A 23,099-nucleotide genomic window follows, 5' to 3' on the forward strand; every position below is an offset into this window, starting at 1 on the left:
TAAAGTTGTAGATTTACAATTTTTTGTGCTTTGGTTTCAATTATACAATGATCAGATACCCATCCCTCCACCAGTGCCCATTTTCCACCACCATGGATAATATCCCTCCCACCCCCATCCCCCCATCCCCCCATCTCTGTGGCAGGGCAATCCCCTGTGTTCTCTCTCTCCTTTTGGGTGTTGTGGTCTGCAAAAGAGGCATTGAGTGGCAAACATGTTCAGTCCATAGTCTACTTTCGACATGCATCTCCCCTCCTGGGAGGATCCTCCAAACATCCTTTATTTGGTGCTCCCTTCTCTATCTGAATAGCCCTTTCCTCTAGGATACCCGGCTGGCCTCTAAGTTATGGAGTAATCCTCCTGGTGCTGATCTCAGCTATTCTTGGGTATTAATCTCATACTTTGTTACTTTATATCCCCCAGATGAATGCAATCTTTCTATGTCTATCCCTCTCTTTCTGACTCATTTCGCTTAGCATGATACTTTCCATATTGTACCACTTGTATGTAAATTTCATGACTTCATGAAAAGTTGCATTCTTATGTTGGAAGTATTTGCTACTTGATATACTCACTTCTGAGGGAAATATATTAAAACTTTTATTCAAGAGGAGGATTTTCTAGTTTCTCTTTGAAAATTTATTTAACTTTGTCTTTCTACATTTGAGGTTTGTCTTAAATATAAACTTGTCATTACAAAAAAAGAGTATATTTTCACTTTTCATAATGTGCATTATACATTCTTGTTCCTATTAAGGATTTTGGTTTTCAATTCTATGTTGATTGGTATAAATATTGCTAAATACTGCATTCAACAATGTACATGAAGCACTCATACGTCACGCAGTGAAGAAGAACCCAACAGAGAAAAGCATCTACATCACAGCTCTTCTGATAAAGTTACCCGGAGGTGCTGCTAGTCTGGGAGTGGAAATTAGTATGAAGGCTCACCGTTGGCAGGTGAGAATGGAAGTAATGAACACAGGGATAAGAGGGCTGGTCTAGATATTGATTCTGTGCTTGTGACTCTTTCTGACTCTCCCTTGCACTATTGGTTCAGGATTTATCAACTCTTCTGTGTTAGTGTTATCCTTCCATAAATGCTTTAAAGATACAGAAAAGATGTACAATTATGGCAGCTTTACTTTAACTGGTGTCCTATCTAACTTTCTATGTTATTTAGGTTCCATATATATATTTTGTGGATCTAATTGGAGAATCTTATGCAGCTAGCAGGTGAGTTTAGTTCTTTTATTTCTTACAATTATTCATCTACTAGTCTTCCTTTTACTTGTTTCATGTTTTTGCATTTTGTATTTTGCTTTATATTAAATTTTTTATGACTTACATTTCTTCCTCAGCTTTATACATGTTGTCTTTTGTCTTTATTATTGCAAATAAGTCACCTCTGACCTTTTTGTTATGAGACAAATTAAAGTTCAAGGGATCCAGGGGAGAGTGGATGGGAACTGTGTGGCAGGGCTGTGGCTGGACAGGCAGTCCTAGGTATGAAGCAGAGTGCCTGGAAGGCCAGCTCAGTCTTTAAACAGGGTAGTCTTGGGTTATGATCTTCTAGACAGGGGCAATTTTGGCCCTCTATGTGTGTCTCTTTCTTTCCTCAGCACCTGACAGGCTTCTCCTGTCTTTCACCTGTGAGAATCTCAGGGCACCTGTAAATGGCGGCTTTGTACCTGTCTGCACTGCCCCAGGTAAGTATAAGTCCTCTCTGGCAGGTATGAAGTCTTCCTCAGGGCTTCCTTGCCTGCACTACTTCAGTAAATACTGTTAGAAATCTCTGTTCTGAGGTGTTTACAGCAGAGAAATGATAGGACTTCCCAGTTTTCCCATGTTGGCTGATTCAGTGATGGATGTGTTATACCACCCACCTTGTTATGCTGGAGCAGAGGGTAGTCAAGATGACAGGAATCCTGTTATGCTAGCCATAGCATGCTTCCTCCTCTGCCCCTATTCTCCTGACCCTCCCGAGTACTACCTGGGTCTTCAGTAGGAATTTGTCATTCCAGGCTGAGGTGACCTTTGAGGATGTGGCCGTGCTTCTCTCTCGGGAAGAGTGGAGCCATCTGAGCCCTCATGATAGGGGCCTCTACAGGGATGTGATGCTGGAAACTTACGGAAATCTCATCTCCCTGGGTAAGGCTCTTTTTGTTGATGTAGCTCAATAAACACTCCTAGGGATTGAAGGGCCTATTTAGCCACTGACTCAGAGTCTTATCTGCTGGGCCAAGAAATATGTGTCACCGACTCTGGTCCTAAGTTGGCTTAGTCTGTGTAGAGGAGGAGTCAGGTAAGACTGGGTCATCCCTTTCCCCCTCAGCTTCAAGTTAACATTCCCTCTTTGCCACAGGTCTGAATCGTAGACCTACCCAGGGGAGATTAAGTATCTTATAATAGAGAAAACTATCTGCTCTCTTGTTTCCTATTCTCAGGTCTTTATCACTACCCCCAACTCTACTGAGAGTATCTAGACTTCCTGTGCCTGCATTTCCTCTTTTCCCTCTGCAGTCCCAGGGTGAGAATGCTCTGCATCCTTGGCACTAACCCCAGGACCCGTCTCCCTCCCAGGAGCTGTATCTGCAGGTCCCAAACCCAGGGTGATTGCACAGCTGGAAAAAGGAGATGAACCATGGGTCCTGGATATTCAGGGTGCCAAGGGGAGAGAGCAGTTGAGAATCCATGGCTCAGGTATGTGAGCGGGTTAGCATTCCTAAATCATTCACTGAGATATTATGTGCTGGGATTTAGGTATTTAGTCAGTGACTCAGGAGTTTGGAGAAAGATGCTGCAGGATCAGTAATGAATGCTGAAAATGGTCTATGATGAAATCCATATCGCCTCTTTCATCCAGTGCCTTGGTTGGATAGTTTTTTGTTTTTTTTTTCTTTTGGGGTCACACCCAGCGATGCTCAGGGGTTACTCCTGGCTCATGTACTCAGGAATTACTCCTGGCGGTGCTCGGGGGACCATATGGGATGCTGGGAATTGAACCTGTGTTGGCCATGTTGGCTGCATGCAAGGCAAACACCCTACCCGCTGTGCTATCGCTCCAGCCCCTGGTTGGGTAGTTTTTGAGCTGAATCTTTTGTAAGGGTGAGAAAGGGATGTGCAGGTGGATGAGAAGAGGAAAGGATATGCTGAGATGAGGCTGGTCCCATGGAACCATGAGTCCTGCCCTCTGAAGCACATATGTCCCTTGTAGGAAAGAGCTAGAGGTACATAATAGAAACTATCAGTTGATTCCTGTCCTCTAAATTAATCTAGTGGTGACTATAGGACATTACTGGAAAATGAGAACATATAAATAATCCCAAATTTTGCCATTTAGATATAAATATGTTCTAGTATGTAAGTCACCCTTTTCTACTGCTGTTACACAGCCTCCAATGATTATTGCTTCTTAGTTGGTGTGCACTGAATTCATATGCAGTCCTATATTACATCTTTTTCACTAAGTGAATTTCCATATCTTCCAGCTTGTCCCTTGTTGGGCCTTGGGGATTTGTTCCAAGGCCTACTTCCTTTTGATTCCAAAATCTGAAGATATCAAGCTTCTTTTATAAAATGGTGTATGTAGTATTTGTGTGTATAACCTACACAAATTTTCCATATACTTTAATGTTTCTCTAGATTGCTTATAATATCTAATACTATGTAAATAGTTATTATAATATATTTTAGAGAATAATGAGAAAACTATAAGTCTCTACCTGTAAAGTGCAGGCATAAGCATTGTAGACATAACTATATAGACTGTATTTTTGATTCTTAGTTGATTAACAACTTGCAGAATTCTGAATAGGACTCAGTACATAATGCATGAGTCTTAGTTGCTACTGTCAGTGGAAGTGCCAATGGGAAAGATTTTCTCTAGTTTCATTGCCATGGACAATACAGATGAGCATCTTTGTGTGTGTGCATGTTTGTGTGTGTGTGTGTGTGTGTGTGTGTGTTTAACATGTCTTGGGAAGGAACTACTGACTTGAGGGAGGTTATTTTTTCTCTCTCAAGTTGATTATTTGACTATAAATATAGAAATGAGAGAAACTCTTAAGTTTACAACTCAAGTGAAATAAAATATTCTCTAGATCAAAGAACACAAATTTTATTCTGAGCCTCCTCCATCATTTCCCACTGCTCCCCACTGAACCCTTCTCTTTGATTTCTGGAGACTGTTCTGCCCTTTGGCTCCAAGAAAAACATCTAAACATTATGAGAATTGCCATGTTGTATGAATACATTATGTTTTATTGCCTTACAGTGCTTTATGATATGAACATAAAACAAGTTATTTCCTTCCTAATTGTGGAGGACATTTGGTTGTCCCTAGTTTGGGGTTGTTGCATACGTGCTTCTCTTGGCTCATAGAGAATGCATTTGTGAAGGATGTATATATGTAAGTGGAGTTTATGTGTAATATTAGGAGAGAAGGCATGTGAAGTTAAAAGATTTTGGTAGTTTACCTGAGCTCTCACTCAGACTCTTGGAAAAAGTCCATGGGAAGGCTGTGACCGGCTCTGGAGAATAGATAGTCACAGATCTCTGGTGCTTCTTGCTTTTCAACCTCAGTTGCCATGAACTTGACTCTTTGCCCTTCTGAGGAGATGGCTGTTTTTTCCTGCTGTGCATTTTGCAGTAGAATGGCTATTGCTAAGAGGCCTTCAATTTGCTTGACTTTAATTTCTTTGACTTTAAGTGTCTTTCATGTTTGTTGTAGCCCTTTTTTGATTTTGATTTGATTTGGAGGTTTGATTACAAAAACTCTATCTTCTTGTAATGAAGAAGAAACTTCATATCTTTGTAATGAAGATAGGCATTTTGTAATACCACTTAAACAGTTTTTAGGCCAAAGGCTGGCAGAAAGTACATGGTTCTTTGAATCTGGGCTCACGTACTTGTGAGCCTGGGAAAGGTTCCTAAGTTCCTGGTTCTCATCTTTGCAATGCTATTATCACTTTGGAGATGATTGAGTTATTTATCTATAGGTGGTCTGTAACATCTTCTTACCTTCCTTTCAGAGTCAGAAAAGGTGACCATGAGATTTTCTGTTTGTTGTTTCAGCTCATGGAACAAGGAATGAGTACAAGGTGTTGACTTCAGGGAAAATACTTGGTGGGGAAGAACTGGACCCACTCAGGGAAACTGTTTCTTTGAGATTTGAACAAGAAGAAGCTCATGAGCTCGTCAGGGAACCAGAGAAGAACACAGACAAGCTAGGAGAGCAGAGAAAACCCAGGCCCATAACAATGACAAAGGATGAGGAGTCTGGGGAAAGTCTTATGTTGGGCTCAAGTCTTATTCTTGATCAGAGACCTCACAAATGTGATATATGTGAGCAAAGTTTTGAACAAAGATCATACCTCAATAATCATAAACGTGTACACAGGTCAAAAAAACTAAGTATAATTAATGATTCTGGGGAAATTGTCAGTACTAATTTAATTGTTCAAGAAGAACTTAAAATCCCTTTTGGGAAAAAGTTGCATTATTGTGAGTACTGTGGGAAAGCCTTTAGGTATAGTGCTAACCTTGCCAAACACCAGCGGCTTCACAGTGAAGAGAAGCCCTACAAGTGTGATGAGTGTGGGAAAGCCTTCAGCCAGAGCTGTGAGTTCATAAATCACCGAAGGATGCACTCTGGTGAGATCCCCTACCGCTGTGAAGAGTGTGGGAAAACATTCAATCGAAGACCCAACCTCATGAAACATCAGAGAATTCACACAGGAGAGAAGCCCTACAAGTGTGGTGAGTGTGGGAAGCACTTTAGTGCCTACTCTTCTCTCATCTATCATCAGAGAATCCACACTGGAGAGAAGCCCTATAAGTGCAGTGACTGTGGGAAAGCCTTCAGTGACAGCTCCATCCTTATCCGACATCGTCGGACTCACACCGGAGAGAAGCCATTTGAGTGTAAAGAATGTGGCAAAGGCTTTACCCAAAGTTCTAACCTTATTCAACATCAAAGAATCCACACTGGAGAGAAACCCTATAAATGTAATGAGTGTGAGAAAGCCTTTATCCAGAAAACAAAACTTGTCGAACATCAGAGGAGCCACACTGGAGAAAAGCCCTATGAATGTAACGACTGTGGCAAGGTCTTTAGTCAGAGTACTCACCTCATTCAGCACCAGAGGATCCACACAGGAGAAAAGCCCTATAAGTGCAGTGAGTGTGGGAAGGCCTTTCATAACAGCTCCAGACTCATCCACCATCAGAGGTCACACCATGGAGAGAAACCATACAAATGCAGTGATTGTAAGAAAGCCTTTAGTCAGGGCACTTACCTCATCCAGCACCAGAGGATTCACACTGGGGAGAAGCCCTATAAATGCAGTGAATGTGGAAAGGCCTTCCGGCACAGTTCTAATGTATTTCAGCATCAAAGGATTCACCTTCGGGAAGATTTCACCATGTGATAGGGTAGGAGGGTCTATAAGTCCTACTGTGTACCTCTTCCATGTGACCAAACCTTCCAATTTATTTATTGTCCACACATTGGTGTCACAAGGTGACTATTTATTTATATATTTATTATTTATTCAGATTTTAATTGAATTACAGTGAGATACACATTTACAAATTTGTTCATGATTGTGTTTCGGTCATGCTATGTTTCAATACCTGTTCCTTCGTCAGTGTTACATTTCCCACCACCAATCTCCCCAGTTTTCCTCCTGTCCCCCACCAGCCTTTATTCTCTCTCTCTTTCTCTTTCTCTCTATCTCTCTCTCCCTCTCTCTCTCTCTCCCTCTCATCTAATTAAAAAAATCTTTTTTTTCTTAAACCCAAAGCATAGTTTGTTTACTTTAGAGAAGGTGAGAAAGGTGAACAACAAGAAGTTCTTACAATCTTCCCCTTAGAAAAATATTATTAATTACTACTTATTCCCTTTCAGACACAGAAAATACTGAAGCCAGAACAATAGTATGTGGGTAGGTTGCTTAGTTCACCAACTTGTGTTCCTAGACATCCCATATAGTACCCTGGACACTGCCAAGAGTGATTCCTGAGTGCTGAGCCAGGCGTAACCTCTGAACACCCCTAAGTATGGCCCCAAAACAAAACAAAGATAAATTAAAAAATAAAATGAAATATAAATAAATTGAAAAATACTGTCAGGTTAACGATTGCAACATCACAGAGTTTTACATTTGTCATTTCTTCACTATCAGAAAATTTACTCTGGAGAGAATTCTACATACTTATTGCATGTAAATTTTTAGAAGTGAACATATTATTTATACTTTTCAGTGCCAGTTAATAGAAATAATCGTCTGTAATACCAAATTAAAATGTCCATAATAAAATTTACTATTTTAACTATACAATTCAGTGGCATTCAGTAAATTCACAATGTTGTGCTGTCAACAACCACTATCTCTTTCTGGAACTGTTTTATTATCCCAAACATGATACTTGTGATCATTAGACAATAACTCTCCATTCTTCCCTTCTCACAGATTCTGGCAACATCTATTCTAATGTCTGTCTCTGTAAATTTACCTATTCTAGGTACTTCATATAAGTGAAATAATACAAAAACTTTATGTATTTATCCTTTATGCCTGGCTTATTTTACTCAGCAAAATGTTATTTGCAAGATACACCTGTGTTGTGACCTGTTATCAGAATGTCATTCTTTTTAAGGTTGAGTGATAATCCAGAGATGACATATGATAGTCCAGATTTTACAGAGATGCCATATTCATTTACTTATAAACACTTTGCGTGTTCCTATCTTTTCACCAGTATGCATAATTATTCTATGAACATTGGTGTACAAGATCTGTTCTTTCAATACTTTTGGGTAAATAAGAATATGTTTACCAAATCATATAGTTATTCTGTGTTACCTATGAGTTGTGACCAAATTTTTCCACAATATATATATTTTACTGATACTTTCTATTAATGGGAGCATTCTAGACATCAAGGCTTATTAAAAATACTTGGTATTTGCTGTTGCTTAGTTTTTTAAAAGAAATAATAGCCATACTAATGAACATGAAATGGTATATATCCTTGTATTTTTGGTTTGCTATTCCCTTTTGTTTTTGTTTAGTTGAGAGGTGCTCTATGTATTAGAGTTAGCATTTTCTCATCCTGTGCCTTGTCTTTCCAGTCTCCTGACAGTTGCATTTGATGAACAGCAGTTTAAACTTCTTAGAAAGTTCAGTATATCTTTTGTTGCATTTTCTTTGGATATCACATCCAAGAAAACATTGCTAAGTCCAAATAATAAAGATTTTCTCTTGTGTTTTCTACTAAGAATTCATAGTTTTAGGACTTAGAGTTTGTTGTTAGGTTAATTTTGAAGTAATTTTTTAAATATAATGTAAGTGTTCATATTTTTTCACTTATGAATGTCCAGTTTTCACAGTAACTTTTAATGAAAAAAATTGCTTTCCCATTCAACGATGTATTGATGTATTATGTTTCTTAGACTATCATAATGAAATTTCTTAGATGAGTGGCTTAAAAATTGAATCTTATCCTCAAAATTCTGGAGATTGGGAAATCCCAGATCAAGGTGTTAGCTGATTTACTGATTTACTTCCTGGTTAAGTATCACTTTATATATATATATACATATATATATATATGAGTACTGCTATTTATTCAGCCACTGATTAAAGCAGGCATGAATTCCACATTACTTTTTTTTCAATTTTTAAAAAATATTTTAATTTTTCATAAAGTTGTTCACATAATTGATTACATTCAATATTTCAACACTAATCCCATCACCGTTGCACCTTCCCACCACCATTACTTTGAATCTTGCCACCACCATCCCAGCCTGCCTGTTAGGCAGATGCAAATAGTTTATTTTATATTGCTTGCCATGAACAGTATGAGGTGTTACAGTGGCCTTGTGCTTCTGGAATTCTGAAATTTTTAAATATTTGGAGTGGGTCTGGAGGCATCTCTGTGGTGTGCTGCTTTTTTCCGAGATTCATTTGTGAGTCTCTGAATCACAGCCATTAAAGCACTTAAACGGCACCTAGAGGCAGTTCTTGGGCATGACTGGCAGGAAACTGGAGGGAGGTGCAGGGGATGGGGATGGGGGAGGTCATCCATCCTGGGTTTTTCAGTGGGTACTTTCTCATGCGAGGGGGGTTCAGGACAAGCCTGTGAAGGTCAGCCTTGAAGAATCTGATAGTGATTGTGTTCTGGAACTTTACAGCTGCTGGGTTTCATTTAGGGCAGTCAGAGGGACACAACTGACCCCCTGTGAGGTGCCCGATGAAATCAGCCTGGTGCTGGATAGGGAGACATCTCTGCGGTGTGCTGCTCTCCTCCGAGATTCATTTGCGAGTCTCTGAATTCTGGCCATTAATGTGCTTAAATGCCCTGCTTTTGATCTCTTTGGAGATTCATTTATAGGCTGAAGCAAGGCTGATAAATGCTTGTATAGCTGAACTGGAGGTGATTTGTGGGCATAACTCCCACATACCTAACTTTTGGCCGTTTAATTTCTGGGGAAACTTGGTCCCAAGTTGTTGGGGTCTGGCCAGAGCCACAGTGGCAATGTTGGGGTATCAGGAAACCTGAAGGCACCATCAGGCTGCTGATGTACTCACCCTGCAGGTACAGATTGACCTGCTGGGGGGCACTGTACCCCCTAGGGATCACTTCTTAACCTGAATGTAGCCTATTCACTGTGTCCTCATGTGGGAAAGACAGATGTCAGCTGGATCTCTTCTCGGAGCTGACACTATCTTTAGGGGCTTGTGTTTAGTGAGTGTTCGCATTTATTCTGTCATCTATCCTTGTCATTCTGGAGGGTTTGATTTGGGATGACATCCTGTGTTGCACCAGTTGTACTCTTGGCTGTGCATTACTCCTGGTGGTGTTCAGGAGACCATGTGGGATGCTGAGATCAATCCTGGGTCAGCCACCATGCGAAGGATCACCCTGCCCACTGAACTATCTCTTCCGACCTTGTCATTTTAATAAACAGCATTTACATGCTATACATATCTTTTTAGTTTATATTTTTCCATTGAAAAAGGAATCAGATTTCCACTAGTATTTCTTTTGCTGGGCTGGAGCAATATCACAGTGGTAAGGCATTTTCCTTGTACGCGGCTGACATGGCCAATCAAAGTTCGATTCCTCTGCTCCACTCCGAGAGCCGAGCAAGCTATGTGTTGTATTCGATATGCAAAAAACTTGATCACTTGATCACTTGATCACTTGACTCATCCCGTTACTCATCGATTTGCTTGAGCGGGCACCAGTAACATCTTCATTTGTCCCTGTAGTATACTAGTGTAGCCCAATGGCGTCTGCTCATTCTAGGAACATGAAGAACCTCAAGCCAATCGTTCAGGGTCTGGATGAAGAAGTCTGACCATGTCATAGGTGGGCGGCCACACAATCTTTTGACATCCTGTGGAATCCAGTCAGTAATGGCTCTAGTCCAGTGGTCATCTCCAAATCACATTACGTGTCCAGCCCATCTGATTTTCTACGCCTTGGCAAACGAGACAGCGTCCCTGATTCTTGATCATCAATGGTGGTCGGAACTCCAGATTCCGTCTCTCATTTGAGTGAAGTATGATACTCCAAGCATAGCTATTTTGATTCCTCTTTGGAAGACCCGAATAGCATACTCATTCTGTTTTCATAGGGCCCAGGTCTCTGAGGTGTGTGCTAATGCAGGAAGAAAGTGGAATTGAAGGGTTGTGCCCAGAGCAGGAGGTTCTTCATCCTCTGAGCTATTTCTTCGATGATCTTGAAGGTGTTCCAAGCTGCTCTCTTCCTCCTGCTCAACTCAGGTGCCAGGTTATTCGTCATGTTGACTTCTTGACCTAGGTACACATAACTGTTGCATTCAGAGATGTTTGTTCCATTTAGAGAGAATGGAACGTAAGGAATGAAACTGTTTCTCATTTACATTGTCTTCGTGAGATTCAGCTGCAGTCTGACCTTTCCACACTCATGGTCAAAGTCGGCCAGCATTTGTGTGGCTTGGCTAATGTTTGGTGTTCTTAGAACGATGTCTTCAGTGAAGCAGAGGTGGTGTAGTTGCCAATCATCTATCTTCACTCCCATTCCTTCCCATTCCACTTGTCACATGACATTCTCGAGGGTGGCACTGAAGAGTTTTGGTGAAATGGTATCACCCTGCTGAATCCCTCTCTTGACATGGAATGTCACTTCCTTGTAGAATGGTGAGATCCTGATAGTGAATCTGTAATACAGCTCACAGAGGATCCTGATTATTGAGTATGAATGCCCTTTTTGGCTAAGGCTTTGATGACCGTTTCAGTCTCAACAGAATCAAAGGCCTTCTAAAATCAATGAACATTAGACAGAGCGGCATCTTGAACTCCTGAGACACCTCAATGATCTTGGTTATCATGTGGATATGGTTGATCTGCTGAATCATTTTTGGAACCTGTCTTGCTCTCATGGTTTTCCTTCATCTAGTGTTTTGCCATTCCTATTCAGGATGCCTCGAGTGAATAGCTTGTAGATGACAGACAACAGGCAGATCGGGCGATGGTTGCCAATGTCGTGGATGCCTCTCTTCTTGTACAGTAATACAGTCCTGTTGGTTTTCCATTGGGATGGAACCTTGCACTCAGACAGGTAGTGTGTGAAGAGCCGAGCCAGTATATTGATGAGTACCGACGGCAGGTTCTTCGGGTGTTCAGGTCTGACCTTGTCTGGGCCAGGTGCTGTTCACTTCTTTACTGACAAATGGCGTGTAGGATTTCGGAAGGGAGAACATTGGGAACTACATATCCATCCTGTGGAATTTGGTATGTGGGCAAGTGGACGTGGCTATCAAAGAGATCCAAGTAGAAATCATGAATAATCTTCTCCATTGCCTTTCTGGAAGATGTGATAGATCTATCAGGACAATGGAGGGCAGTCATCTTGGTCTTGTAGTTGGTAAAGGACAAGCAGGCGCTGCGAATGCTTTTCCCAGCTTCTGCTGCATCTGCCAGCACTGCTGCTCTTCTCTCTTTGAGGTCTTCCTTTAATCGCTTCTCTGTACTGCTTTGCAAGCTTGGACATTCGCTTGTGGTTGCCTGAAACTTGCGCCAGGCCACATTGGGGAATGAGCTCAAGAGTTTTTGGAGACAGGTGGATTTTTGTGGCTATCTCTCTCTTGGTGTTCCTCGCAAAATCATGGAGGTGCTGAACTAGTCGATCGTATACTTTGTCAATGTTGTCAAGGACAGTATCTTCCCATGTTGCCGCAATAGTGCCAAAGAGCTCCCAGTTGGTCATCATTTTGGGAGTTCTCTTCTTAAACTTTGCAACCCTTTCTCCCTGCTCTGTGAAGTAGAATTTTGCATGAAGGATGTGGTGGTCCGATCCCATTTGGAATTTGGGGACAACAGCGACATCTGCCAGGCAAAACCATCGATTGAATATGATGTGGTCAATTTCATTGTGGAACCATCCACCAGGAGACTCCCATGTCCAACGTTTAGATTCAGCCTTCTGGAACTGTGAGTTACCATGGATGGTCTTGGTCGACATGATGAACTCAGACAGTCTCTCACCCTGTTCGTTCCATTCTAGGCCATGGGTCCTGATGTGGAGTTCTTTGGCTGATCTTCTCGGTCCTATCTTGGCATTAAAATCACCAACAATGATCTTGTAGACCATATGGTCTTCTTTATAGAACTTGTCCCACTCCACGTAGAACTTCTCAATTTCTTCTTTGTCATAATTGGATGCTGGTGCGTAGACAATGAAGATAGAAACTGCCAGCATTGAGTCACATCTATTCCAGTGTAATCTTCCAATTCGGGTTGTTAGGTATTCGAATGAATCAATGCTCATGGCCAAGTTCGTGTGGACAAGGACACTAACACCACCGATGCCTCTTTTGTTGCATGTTCTGAGGAACAGCTCTTCTCCAGTGTCGAAAATGGTGTGATGCGATTGATGCCTTCTTGTCTCTGTCAGACCAATGATGTCGTACTTGATCTTTCACGCTTTTACCACCAGGTCCTCGATAGATGCATCCAATGCCAGCATACGTGAATTGAAAGTACAGACAGTCATTTTTGTCTCTCTTTGTTTTGGCAGCCTAGTTTGGCCTTGAGATTTTATCAGCTTCTCCTTCCTCATCCTTCTTAACGTGCCATATTGATGGCTCTTTCAGGGTCAGGGGAATGAAACCCATTGTATTTACTGGTTTTGGTATATCGAATATACCACAGATAGCTTGCCAGGCTCTCCCGTGTGTGCGGGATATTCTCGGTAGCTTGCCAGGCTCTCTGAGAGGGATAAAGGCTTTTAGGGCAGCCTCTATTCTTCTTTGCAGGTGTTCCCAAGGTTCAAACCATATGTGAACCCTATCAATATGGTGCGGTATTCTTGGAAGATGGGTATTAAGTGTTCTATGATGTGTCGCATGTTACTGTTTTATGCTAAAAACAGTAACAAGTCTCACAATGGAGACATTACTGGGCCCACTCAAGCATATCGATGAACAATGGGAGGACAGTGCTACAGTGCTATTTCTTTTGTTTATTTTTGTCTGGGGCCAGCACCTGTGATAATCAGAACTTCTGTCTCTGTGCTCAGGGATTAGTCCTGGCTGTGTAGGATTGAACCCAGATTACCTGCCTGCCTGCCAAGCCAGCATCTTACCTGCTATACTGTCTCTCCAGCCTTTTGTAAACACTCCGAATCAATGTTTTATAATTTCATTTGCCTCTGTTTGATTTCTTGTTTCACTTCCATGTATTATTTTATCTCTTATTTTGTTTTCTTATTTTATTTATTTATCTTATTTAATTTATTTTTATTATTCTATTTATCTTATTTTATCTATTTATCTTTTATTTTACTTTCCTAAATTATTTTTATATTGATAAGTTTCAATATTTTTCCTGTTTTAAGAATATTTATTCTGACTGGAGCGATACCACAGCGGTAGGGCATTTGCCTTGCAAGCGGCCAACATGGCCGACCCGAGTTTGATTCCTCTGCCCCTCTCAGAGAGCCCGGCAAGCTACCGAGAGTATTTTGCCCGCACGGCAGAGCCTGGCAAGCTACCCGTGATGTATTCAATATGCCAAACATAGTAACAACAAGTCTCATGATGGAGACATTACTGGGCCCGCTCGAGTAAATCGAAGAACAATGGGAGGACCATGACCATGAAGAATACTTATGCCATGAATATATGTTCTCTATCACATATATAAATCGACACTATCTTTTCCAAATTTTAATCTTCCTTTGTGTCTCTTAATGGCATTTTTGATAATACAAGTTTTTAGTTTTAATAATGCATCATTTTCCACTATTATAAATATTTTGGTGATATGTTTAAGAAATCATTATCAAAATCATGGAGGTTTTTTTCTGGAACAGGGTACCTCCTAAGCAGTGCTCAGGAAGTAAGAGGAGGGCCCCACCTGGGCTTCTTGACTAATAAGGCGAATGGTTCAGTGCAGAGGCCCAAAGATTAGATGTTGCTTAGGCCCTGGGTTCTGAGTATACTCATGTCCTCTCAGAAGTGCTAGGGGTGCTGAGGGCCATACTTGCTGGTATTCAAGCACCTCCAGGTCTCCACGGGTATTAATTGTGGGTCCTGTGTTGCTGGAAATCAATGCTGGGTTTAGCACATACTAGGCAAGTAACCTGACTGCTATACTATCTCAGCCTTAGTGATTTTATTTTTCTTTAATATTCCTGAAGCTCTGCAAATTTGCTTTCACATTTTGGTTCATTATCCAATGGGATCACTGTATCACTGTCATCCCATTGTTCATCGATTTACTCCAGCGGGTGCCAGTAATGTCTCCATTCATCCCAGCCCTGTGAGTTTAGCAGCCTCTCCTGACTTATCTTCTCGCCTTTCCCAACTCTGCTGTATTGGAGCCTCTTTCAGAGTCAGGGTAATGAGACCCGTTATTGTTACTGTTTTTTGGTATATCGAATATGCCATGGGTAGCTTGCGAGGCTCTGATGTGTGGGCAGGATACTCTCTGTAGCTTGCCAGGCTCTCTGATGTTCTGATATATATATATAATGTGTATATATATATATATTTCCTTCTATGATTATTTGCCTACTGTCTGAATCCCATCAAATATGGTGTGGTAATTATAGAAAATGGGTAGGGAGTGTCTTATGATGTGTCTCAGCTTTTGGGACCGCATGGTCCAGGAATATGTTCACTCATATGTATGGCTCGGCCCGAGCATGTGGAAAGTGGCCTGGAGTATGGCAGTGGTTGGGGTTGGGTAGTGGAGGTAGGCTGCCAGGACAGGGTCCCTTGGGGCGGGGAGAGCTCTCACCCACCCCTATCCCTAGGGACCCCCGAGTGAAAACAGCCTGGCTTGGAGTCCAGTGGCATGTTCATGGTCCAAAATGGCAGAGGTGGATTTTACAGTCAAATCTCTTTGACTTGAGTACATATCTTCCTATCCATGGTGTCATAAATTTGTAGCTTTCACCCAGTTTCTCACCACCTCTTCCCTGCCAATTCACACTTTTGCATTTGGAAATTCACACCTTGATCAACCAAAATGTTACTTCCTTCACTGATAACTTTCTACATCTGCCACCATGTCTGTATTAACATATAAAACATGTTCTTCTGTAAGCCATGGAACAGAGCAGACTTATTCCTCTTTCATTTTTTGTGGTTGTTTGTCCTAGCTTAACCACGACAGTGTTTTTATGTTGCTTTTAATTTTGCTTTTCCTGCTACAATATCACAGCATGTATTTTTGGTTTCTATTCTCTTTGTTAATGTCTGAAAGTGATCATATTTCTTTCTTCAAAACTTTGAAATTCACATATTTCATAACTACCTTTTATATTAGTTTAAATTTTATTCTTCCACTTCCTAGCAACTTAGTAAAACAAAACTTTACTTCTTTTGGTTATTCTTTTCTATATGAATTCAACATTTCTTTTTCAACTACAAAACACAGTTAACCCTCAAATAATTTTGTCAGTTTGCTTACTAAACTTAAAAATATTAATGAGATTTCAGTGAATTAATCATAACAAGGAATACAAAATAAATAATTTAGGGCCTACTATTGGGGCAGGCCTGGGTGGTGGTTGAGAAAATATGAAATAATGGTGGAGGGAAGGTGTAATGGTAGTGGGATTGGTGTTGGTACATTGAATGTATAAATCAATGTGAACAATTCACTTGTATCACTTGTATCACATGTCGTCCCATTGTTCATTGATTTGCTCGAGTTGGTGCCAGTAACATCTGCATTCGTCCCAGCCCTGAGATTTCAGCAGCCTCTCCTTACTTGTTCTTCCCAACGCTGCCACACTGGGGGTTCTTTTCAGGGTCAGGGGAATGAGACCCTTTATTGTTACTATTTTTGGCATATCGAATATGTCACGGGTAGCTTGCCAGGCTCTGCCATGCGGGTGGATACCTTCAGTACAATTAAAAAGTAAAATTTAAAGAAACAAAAAAATTTGATGAGAATGGCAATGCCTTTATATGTTACAAATTCTATTCTACATATATTATATAAATTCTATCTGGGTGTTTTTTGGAAGAGTTTCAGTCTAATAGAAATTTGAGCAAAATAAGAAATATTCAGTGTGGCCTCAAACTCTAAATACTTGACTTAAAAATTGCTAATTGCTTACTTTATACCTCTTTCCCAAATATACTGGAAAGCTCTCTCCATATTCATCTTCAGTTACCACATCACACCAGAAATACCAGTATCCCTGTATACCACAGTCTTTTGGACACCTTCCTCTCTTTCACCTCCCTTCCTTTGGTAACCTCAGTTCTGTGATTTAAGTGAGTTCAAAGGATAATTGTTGTTGATTATTGTCTTATTCTCTTGCTTTGTTTCTTTAAGTTCTACACATGAAGGTCATTTGAATCTGAATGTGTAAGATAGTCTTTCCCCAAAATGCTTATTTTCTTGTTGACAATTCCTTTTGCCATCTTCCTTTTTGGCATGCCCATGATTTTTTCTTAAATTGAGATGAAATTAACATAAATGTTGTGTATATTTAAATAAACAATTTGATTTTCTTTCAAATACTGATTATTTGAAATGTTTGATTATTCTTTCAAATACTGATTTTATATTGTTATGGTTTTATACATATTCTTCCCACACATTCACATATACATATTAATGCCTAAGGCTTTGTTTCTTTTATAATTTATTAATGTGAAGACTCTGATATTCTATTTCTGTTTTCTTTTTACTATACGGTGTTCCTCTTTATAGCCTGTCTGGAATGTAGCACTCAAGTATTTCTTTTTTGTCTGATTTGTTTTTGAGCTCTCTGAGCCTCATTTTTGTTACCCATAAAAAGTGGGACATGCTTAATGAAAGTTTTTGAATTTTCACTATAGTGCATGACATAGTAATCATCCAGCAAAATGTTGGTCATGGCTACCTCTTCTCTAGACAATTGCTTAGTTGATTTCCATACTCACTAAGGTAGTTATAATTTTTTCATAAAGTACCTGCCAAAGCTTGCTCTTCATTTCAAGATTTTTTTATCCTTATGCTTTCTCAGCAGATTACTAATTAGTATATCTATAATCATCAGTTCAAAATTTCCATGTCTCCTTGGACAGGACATTAGTATATCCTTCTCTTTTCACTGTAGTACTGGTCATGTGGGCTGGAGCGATAGCACAGCAGTAGGGCATTTGCCTTGCGTGTGGCTGGCCGGCGAGCCGTGTTCGATTCCTCCATAATTCCTCCACCCCTCTCGGAGAGCCCTGCAAGCTACTGAGAGTATCTCACTGGCACGGCAAAGCCTGGCAAGCTACCTGTGAAGTATTTGATATGTCAAACATAGTAATGAGTCTCACAATGGAGACATTACTGGGCCCGCTCGAGCAAATCGATGAATAACGGGAGGACAGCGGACTGTGGGCTGGTCATGTGCTTTCCACTCCAAACTTCAGATCCATTAGCTTAATTTGCTATGTGCACCCTCACTTTACTTTTTCCCAGGAATTTTATTGTTTCCTAGTGTCAAATGATGAGTGCCTCGATAGTCTTCTGAGCTGGGCTCCATTTCTATTTACTTCCTTCTTTCAGGTATTTCATCCCAAATACCTTACTTCTACAAACTAGATTTAGTATAATTGGAGTTGTGGCCTATAATTCTCCAAATTCAATCAGCAGAATAAGTGCTACATTCTCATTTTGTAGTAGGCAATAGGGAAGTATATTAAATCTCCTAATGATAAATAAACTTTACTGTTAACAATTCTCAGAAGCACTTTAGTTATTACAGAAATGATTAACGTATAGTTCCTATCCTCCAGTCCAATGAGGTGTGAGAGCCATGCAAACAAGTAAATTATGTAACAGTGTGGTAAGTGAAAATACGGCATTGGTGTGAGACTAGTAAAAGAGAAAGTCAGGGGCTAGCAAGATAATACAGTGGATAGGAAGCAGCACCTAGCACATTTGCCTTACATGTGGCCAACTCAAGTTCAGTCCTGGTTATGATCCCTCTCGCATTGCCAGGAGTGCTCCCTGAGCTCAAGCTAAGAGTAAGCACGGAGCACAGCCTGGTGTGGCCCCAAACCAACAACAACCAAAAAAAATTTAAACTGAACCAGAAGAATGAATGAGTGAGTGGAATGATACTTATTCCTGGTAAAATTTGGTCTAGACTGAGGGAAGTTATGTGTGCAAATACTCAATGCTGAAAGTTAATGAGCAAAGTACCATTAGGAAATTTCAGATAATTTGCTTAAAGGATAGAATAAGGGCTGCTCTTTTGATATGATAGGGTAAAGTAATAAACTAAAGCCTGTTTTCATAAATAAACTTAAACTAAAAATGACCACAAACATTGATTTACATATTGTCTGCCTTACCTTCTTGCTATGACTGCAGAGCTGAATAATTGCCACAGTGAAGATTTGGTTTGCACAGCAGAAAGTATTCACTATCTGGCCATTTACAGAAAAAAATTGTCCTCCACTGCTATACAGATGTAGAACAGAGCACAATGATTTTGGAAAGACAGTCAAAAGAGCAATGGGAAGGCTGATGAGGGATATTATGGCTAATGAAAGATTTTAAGGTTAATGAAGGATTCATCAGATAATGTGTTTTAGGAAAATTACTTTGGATGCATATGCAGAATGAATTAGAGTGTGCAAGATTGAAGGGCACCAGTTGGATATTTATTAAAATTATTCTATTTTAGAATAATTTAGAATAAGGTGAGTGTAGGATAACATTGCTTTGTCCTTTCTCCCTTGCCACAAGGAGTTTAGGTTTATCGGGTCACAACCATCAAAGTGATCCCGAGTCACTCCCGTTGTTTTGTTTATCTGTAACCACTTCTCTATGCTCTCTTCCCCAACCAGTGAATCAGCTTTTTCCCCTAATCAGAGTCTTTTAATTTGTAAGGTCAGATCTTTCTAGGACAGTGAACTTGTATTGTAAGTTAATATTGCCTTTCTCCTCTCCTATGTCTTTTGAATGGTTTACTTTAAAGCAATGTCCTTTTGTATAGAGAAAAGAAGACAATATTATGCTTTTGTAACTTGAAATTTAATTGGCTTCGAATATTATTCATTCCTGGGCATCTGCTTTTTCAACTTAAGCCTCAGTTGTCCTCACTTCCTAGTGCCCCCCAAAAGCAGGGTCCCGACAAGGGACTGGATGGAACCAGGGCAAGTGGTAAGCTATGTGTTACACTGGCATTGAGATGGGTCTGGTCAAAGTGCCACAATTCTTAACTATAAGTTAAGAGCTTGATCATGGACAAATGCTGTCATGATCCAAAAGTAACGATGAGACTAGTACCCTGCTAGAGATAGGAAAGACAAATCTGGCCTGAGCACTGTAGTCTGAGATCAGGATGACCCCAAGAGAGCAATTCTATAACCTTAATGCATCTCTAATTGTGTCCATACAAAATTATTAATATTATGAATGCTTATATGTTCGTTGGACAAGGAGAGGAGAAGTACACCTAAGGGATTCCACCCTTGGGTGAATCATCCTGCTGAAAGAGAATCTGTCCTAAAGGCAGCATCCCCTGAGGGAAAGAACTTTAACCCTATTGATTGTAATCACACCTATGTGTAAGCCCAGCCCCTCATGGTTTTGGGATTTAATGACACTGTAAGAGTGGGCTTGGGAATCAGATCAGGATCCAGAGCCAGAGTCAGAAGGAGAGAGGGGTTCGAGATCGGAGGCTGGGAGAGAAGGAGAGAGAGAGAACGGGGATGAGAATGGAATAAACAACATCTGATCAATCAACTAGTGTGGTCCTCGTTTCATCCACCATCTGCCCCATGGCCCAGGCTGCCTCAGCTGGGAGAGTGGCCCAAGCCCCCCAGAACCTAGGCGGCCAGGGGAAGAGCCATCGGGCCACCCCCTGGCCACCCTCAGAGATTTTATTCAGCTGAGGGTTGTGACTGGAAATGGTAGTGTATGTCTAGAAATATGATAGAATATCTTAGTGGAATATAATACTAAGTCTCTTTCCCTAGATTTGCTTTTTTTAAAAAAAAAATTGGGGGTTTTGGTTTGGGGCCACACCTGGCAGTGCTCAGCTGGGTGCAGAGCTAGGAGTATTTCTAATGCACCCAGGAATGACTCCTGGAAGGCTCGATAACAGATGAAGTGCCAGAGACTGAATCCGGGTCAGCTTTATGCAAGGCAAACACCATACCCTCTGTACTGTCACTGTGGTCCCTAGATTTCTTTCTGTGATTTCTCTCTCTCTTCCTTTGTTACTCCTTCCCTATATACTTTACCTCTTTCTGACACATTTATTTCCAGTATGACCAAACTTTTATTTTCTTCAATTACATTTCACACTATATCCCTCATCAAAGCTATGTAAGCAGATACTCAGAATCTATGTTTGAACTACAGCTCTTCTGTGATTCTTATGTTCACCTTATCTTTTCTAGTTATCTATATCTAACAATAGCAAGTTCCTTTTCCAAAATATGGAGATAAATAGCAATCACAATTTCTTCTTGGTTATCATATCCAATTTGATCACTTGAAGGAAGTTTGTAAATAGCCACATGTCTGTCATAGCCACTTGACTATAAATAGATAATTTTCTTAAGAAATTCCACTCACTGTATCAATTGCTTCCTGATGCAGAGATCCAAATAGGAGTGTCAGAAACCATCCGGAACCCAACTATGAAATAATAGAGAAGTTAATGCCCAGTCTGAAAATAGAGAAATTACAGGTGATATCTTGTCTTTGAAACACAAAAATGTTAAGAAACTTTCACGAGGTATTCATTTCATATCTAAATGTATTTTAAATTCTCAAGTTCCCCAGATAAATCACTCACCTAAAAATTATGTTGTCTTATAATTCTTTTTAACTACAAAATATTACACTTATTTCTATAATTTCAAAGTGACTTTAATACTTTGCAAATTCTTTTGCATGTGCTGCAAAAGAACGGCACATGACACATTAAGCCAGAAGCTGACATTATTGTAGTACCAAGTTTGAAGAAATATTGGGATAATTGGTGTTGCTGAAAGGCTAAATCTCATCTAGTCAATTCCATAAGGAGGGTCTGTAGAGGTTAATTACCAATCCTGGAAAAATATCAGGCTATCAAAGACACTGTTAGTGGAAATAAATACCTAAGAAGTTCTGTCTTGTAGAATACTTGTTTGCTAAATTATTTAAACTATCCAATACGACAATCAGTTGTTAAGCAAAGCTGTCCAATTTAAATTACTTACAGAATGTTAAAACTTTGAAAAGACAAGTGATAAGTATTAGCAAGGTTGTGGAGGAAAGGAAACTTTTGTACAGTTGGTAGGAATGTAAATTGGCACAACTATTCTTGATGAAGCTCTTCCAAAATTTAGGAAAAGAAGTACTGTGTGATCTAGCAATTCCAATTCTGGGTTTATATCCAAAGAAAATTAATTACTGTCTTAAAGAGATATCTGTACCTCATGTTCACTGAACCCTTATTTGCAAGACATGGGAATAAACTAAATGTTCACTAGTGGATAGATGGAAACAGCAATATATATGTGTGTATATATATTATACAGACACATATATGAAATACTCTTCACTCATAAAAGAAGAAAAACTTTTTATTTTCAACAAAATGAATTGATTTTTGAAGGTGCTATGCTAAACAAAATAAGACATGAAATATAAATATTTTGGAGTTATGTAGGTATGTATATAGGATTGGGATAAGAGTGAACAATATTGTATTGCATATAGTTGTACTTTTTCTTCCTTATTTTAAGGGTGTCAGGATCTTATTTTCCTTATTTTAAGGGTCTCAGGATCTCAAACATGAAGAGCATATTCTCTACCACTATGCTACATCCCTGACCCCAGGAAAAAAGTTCTCATCACAAGAAAAAGATTGTGAATACTCAAGTTTATGGATTTTATTTAAATTTTATGGTAATCATTTTGTAATAGAGGCTTATATAAACTTATTATGTTATATATCCTTGAAGATATAATTATATGTTAATCAATCATTGTCTCTGTCACTGTCCTCCCATTGTTCATCGATTTGCTCGAGCTGGCCCAGTAACCTCTCCATTGTGAGACTCGTTGTTACTGTGTTCGTCATATCGAATACGTCACAGGTAGATTGCCAGGCTTTGCTGTGAGGGTGAAACACTCTTGGTAGCTTGCCGGGCTCTCCGAGAGGAGCAGAGGAATTGAACCTGGCTCAGCCAGGCCAGCTGAATGCAACGCATACGCCCTACCTGCTGTGCTATCGCTCCAGCCCATGTTAATAAAATTGGAAAAATTGAAATAAAATATATTTCTAAAGTATAATCTTCATCAAAAAAATTACATTCCTTAATTGTGTTTAGCAACATTTCAAGTTTGCAATTACCTGGTGTGGCTAATAGCTACTGTACTAAGGAGAAAAGAGAGCATTTTTATCATTGTAGAAATTTCCAGCATATGGGCTTTTATTGAAAATGATAGAGAATGAAGTCAGCAACTCTATACAGAGGAAAATCTTTAACAGACTTTATCACAGTGCAAAGAATGAACCAAGGCAGTGAATAAGAAGAGTTGTGAATTCTAATCTAGTTTCAGTCTATTGAAAGTTATGCAATTTGAATAAATTGATTA

The 23,099-nt window shown here is 39.9% G+C and overlaps 1 protein-coding gene across 2 annotated transcripts; it reads left to right on the forward strand.

The window, feature by feature from the left end:
• Positions 1-1,172: 1,172 nt before the first annotated feature.
• ZNF34 (zinc finger protein 34) lies at positions 1,173-6,499 on the forward strand. 2 transcript variants are annotated; one of them, XM_056127594.1, is made up of 5 exons: positions 1,173-1,236; positions 1,623-1,709; positions 2,025-2,151; positions 2,584-2,703; positions 5,077-6,499. In XM_056127594.1, the coding sequence occupies exons 2-5, from the start codon at positions 1,677-1,679 to the stop codon at positions 6,429-6,431; spliced, it is 1,635 nt and encodes a 544-aa protein (XP_055983569.1). In that variant the 5' UTR covers positions 1,173-1,236; positions 1,623-1,676; the 3' UTR covers positions 6,432-6,499. The 2 variants fall into 2 exon arrangements, with proteins under 2 accessions (XP_055983569.1, XP_055983570.1); XM_056127595.1 differs by lacking the exon at positions 2,584-2,703.
• The last annotated feature ends 16,600 nt before the right edge of the window (positions 6,500-23,099 follow it).

Source organism: Sorex fumeus, unplaced genomic scaffold (genome assembly GCF_029834395.1).
Source record: "Sorex fumeus unplaced genomic scaffold, SorFum_2.1 ptg000063l, whole genome shotgun sequence".
Taxonomy (NCBI): Eukaryota; Metazoa; Chordata; class Mammalia; order Eulipotyphla; family Soricidae; genus Sorex; species Sorex fumeus.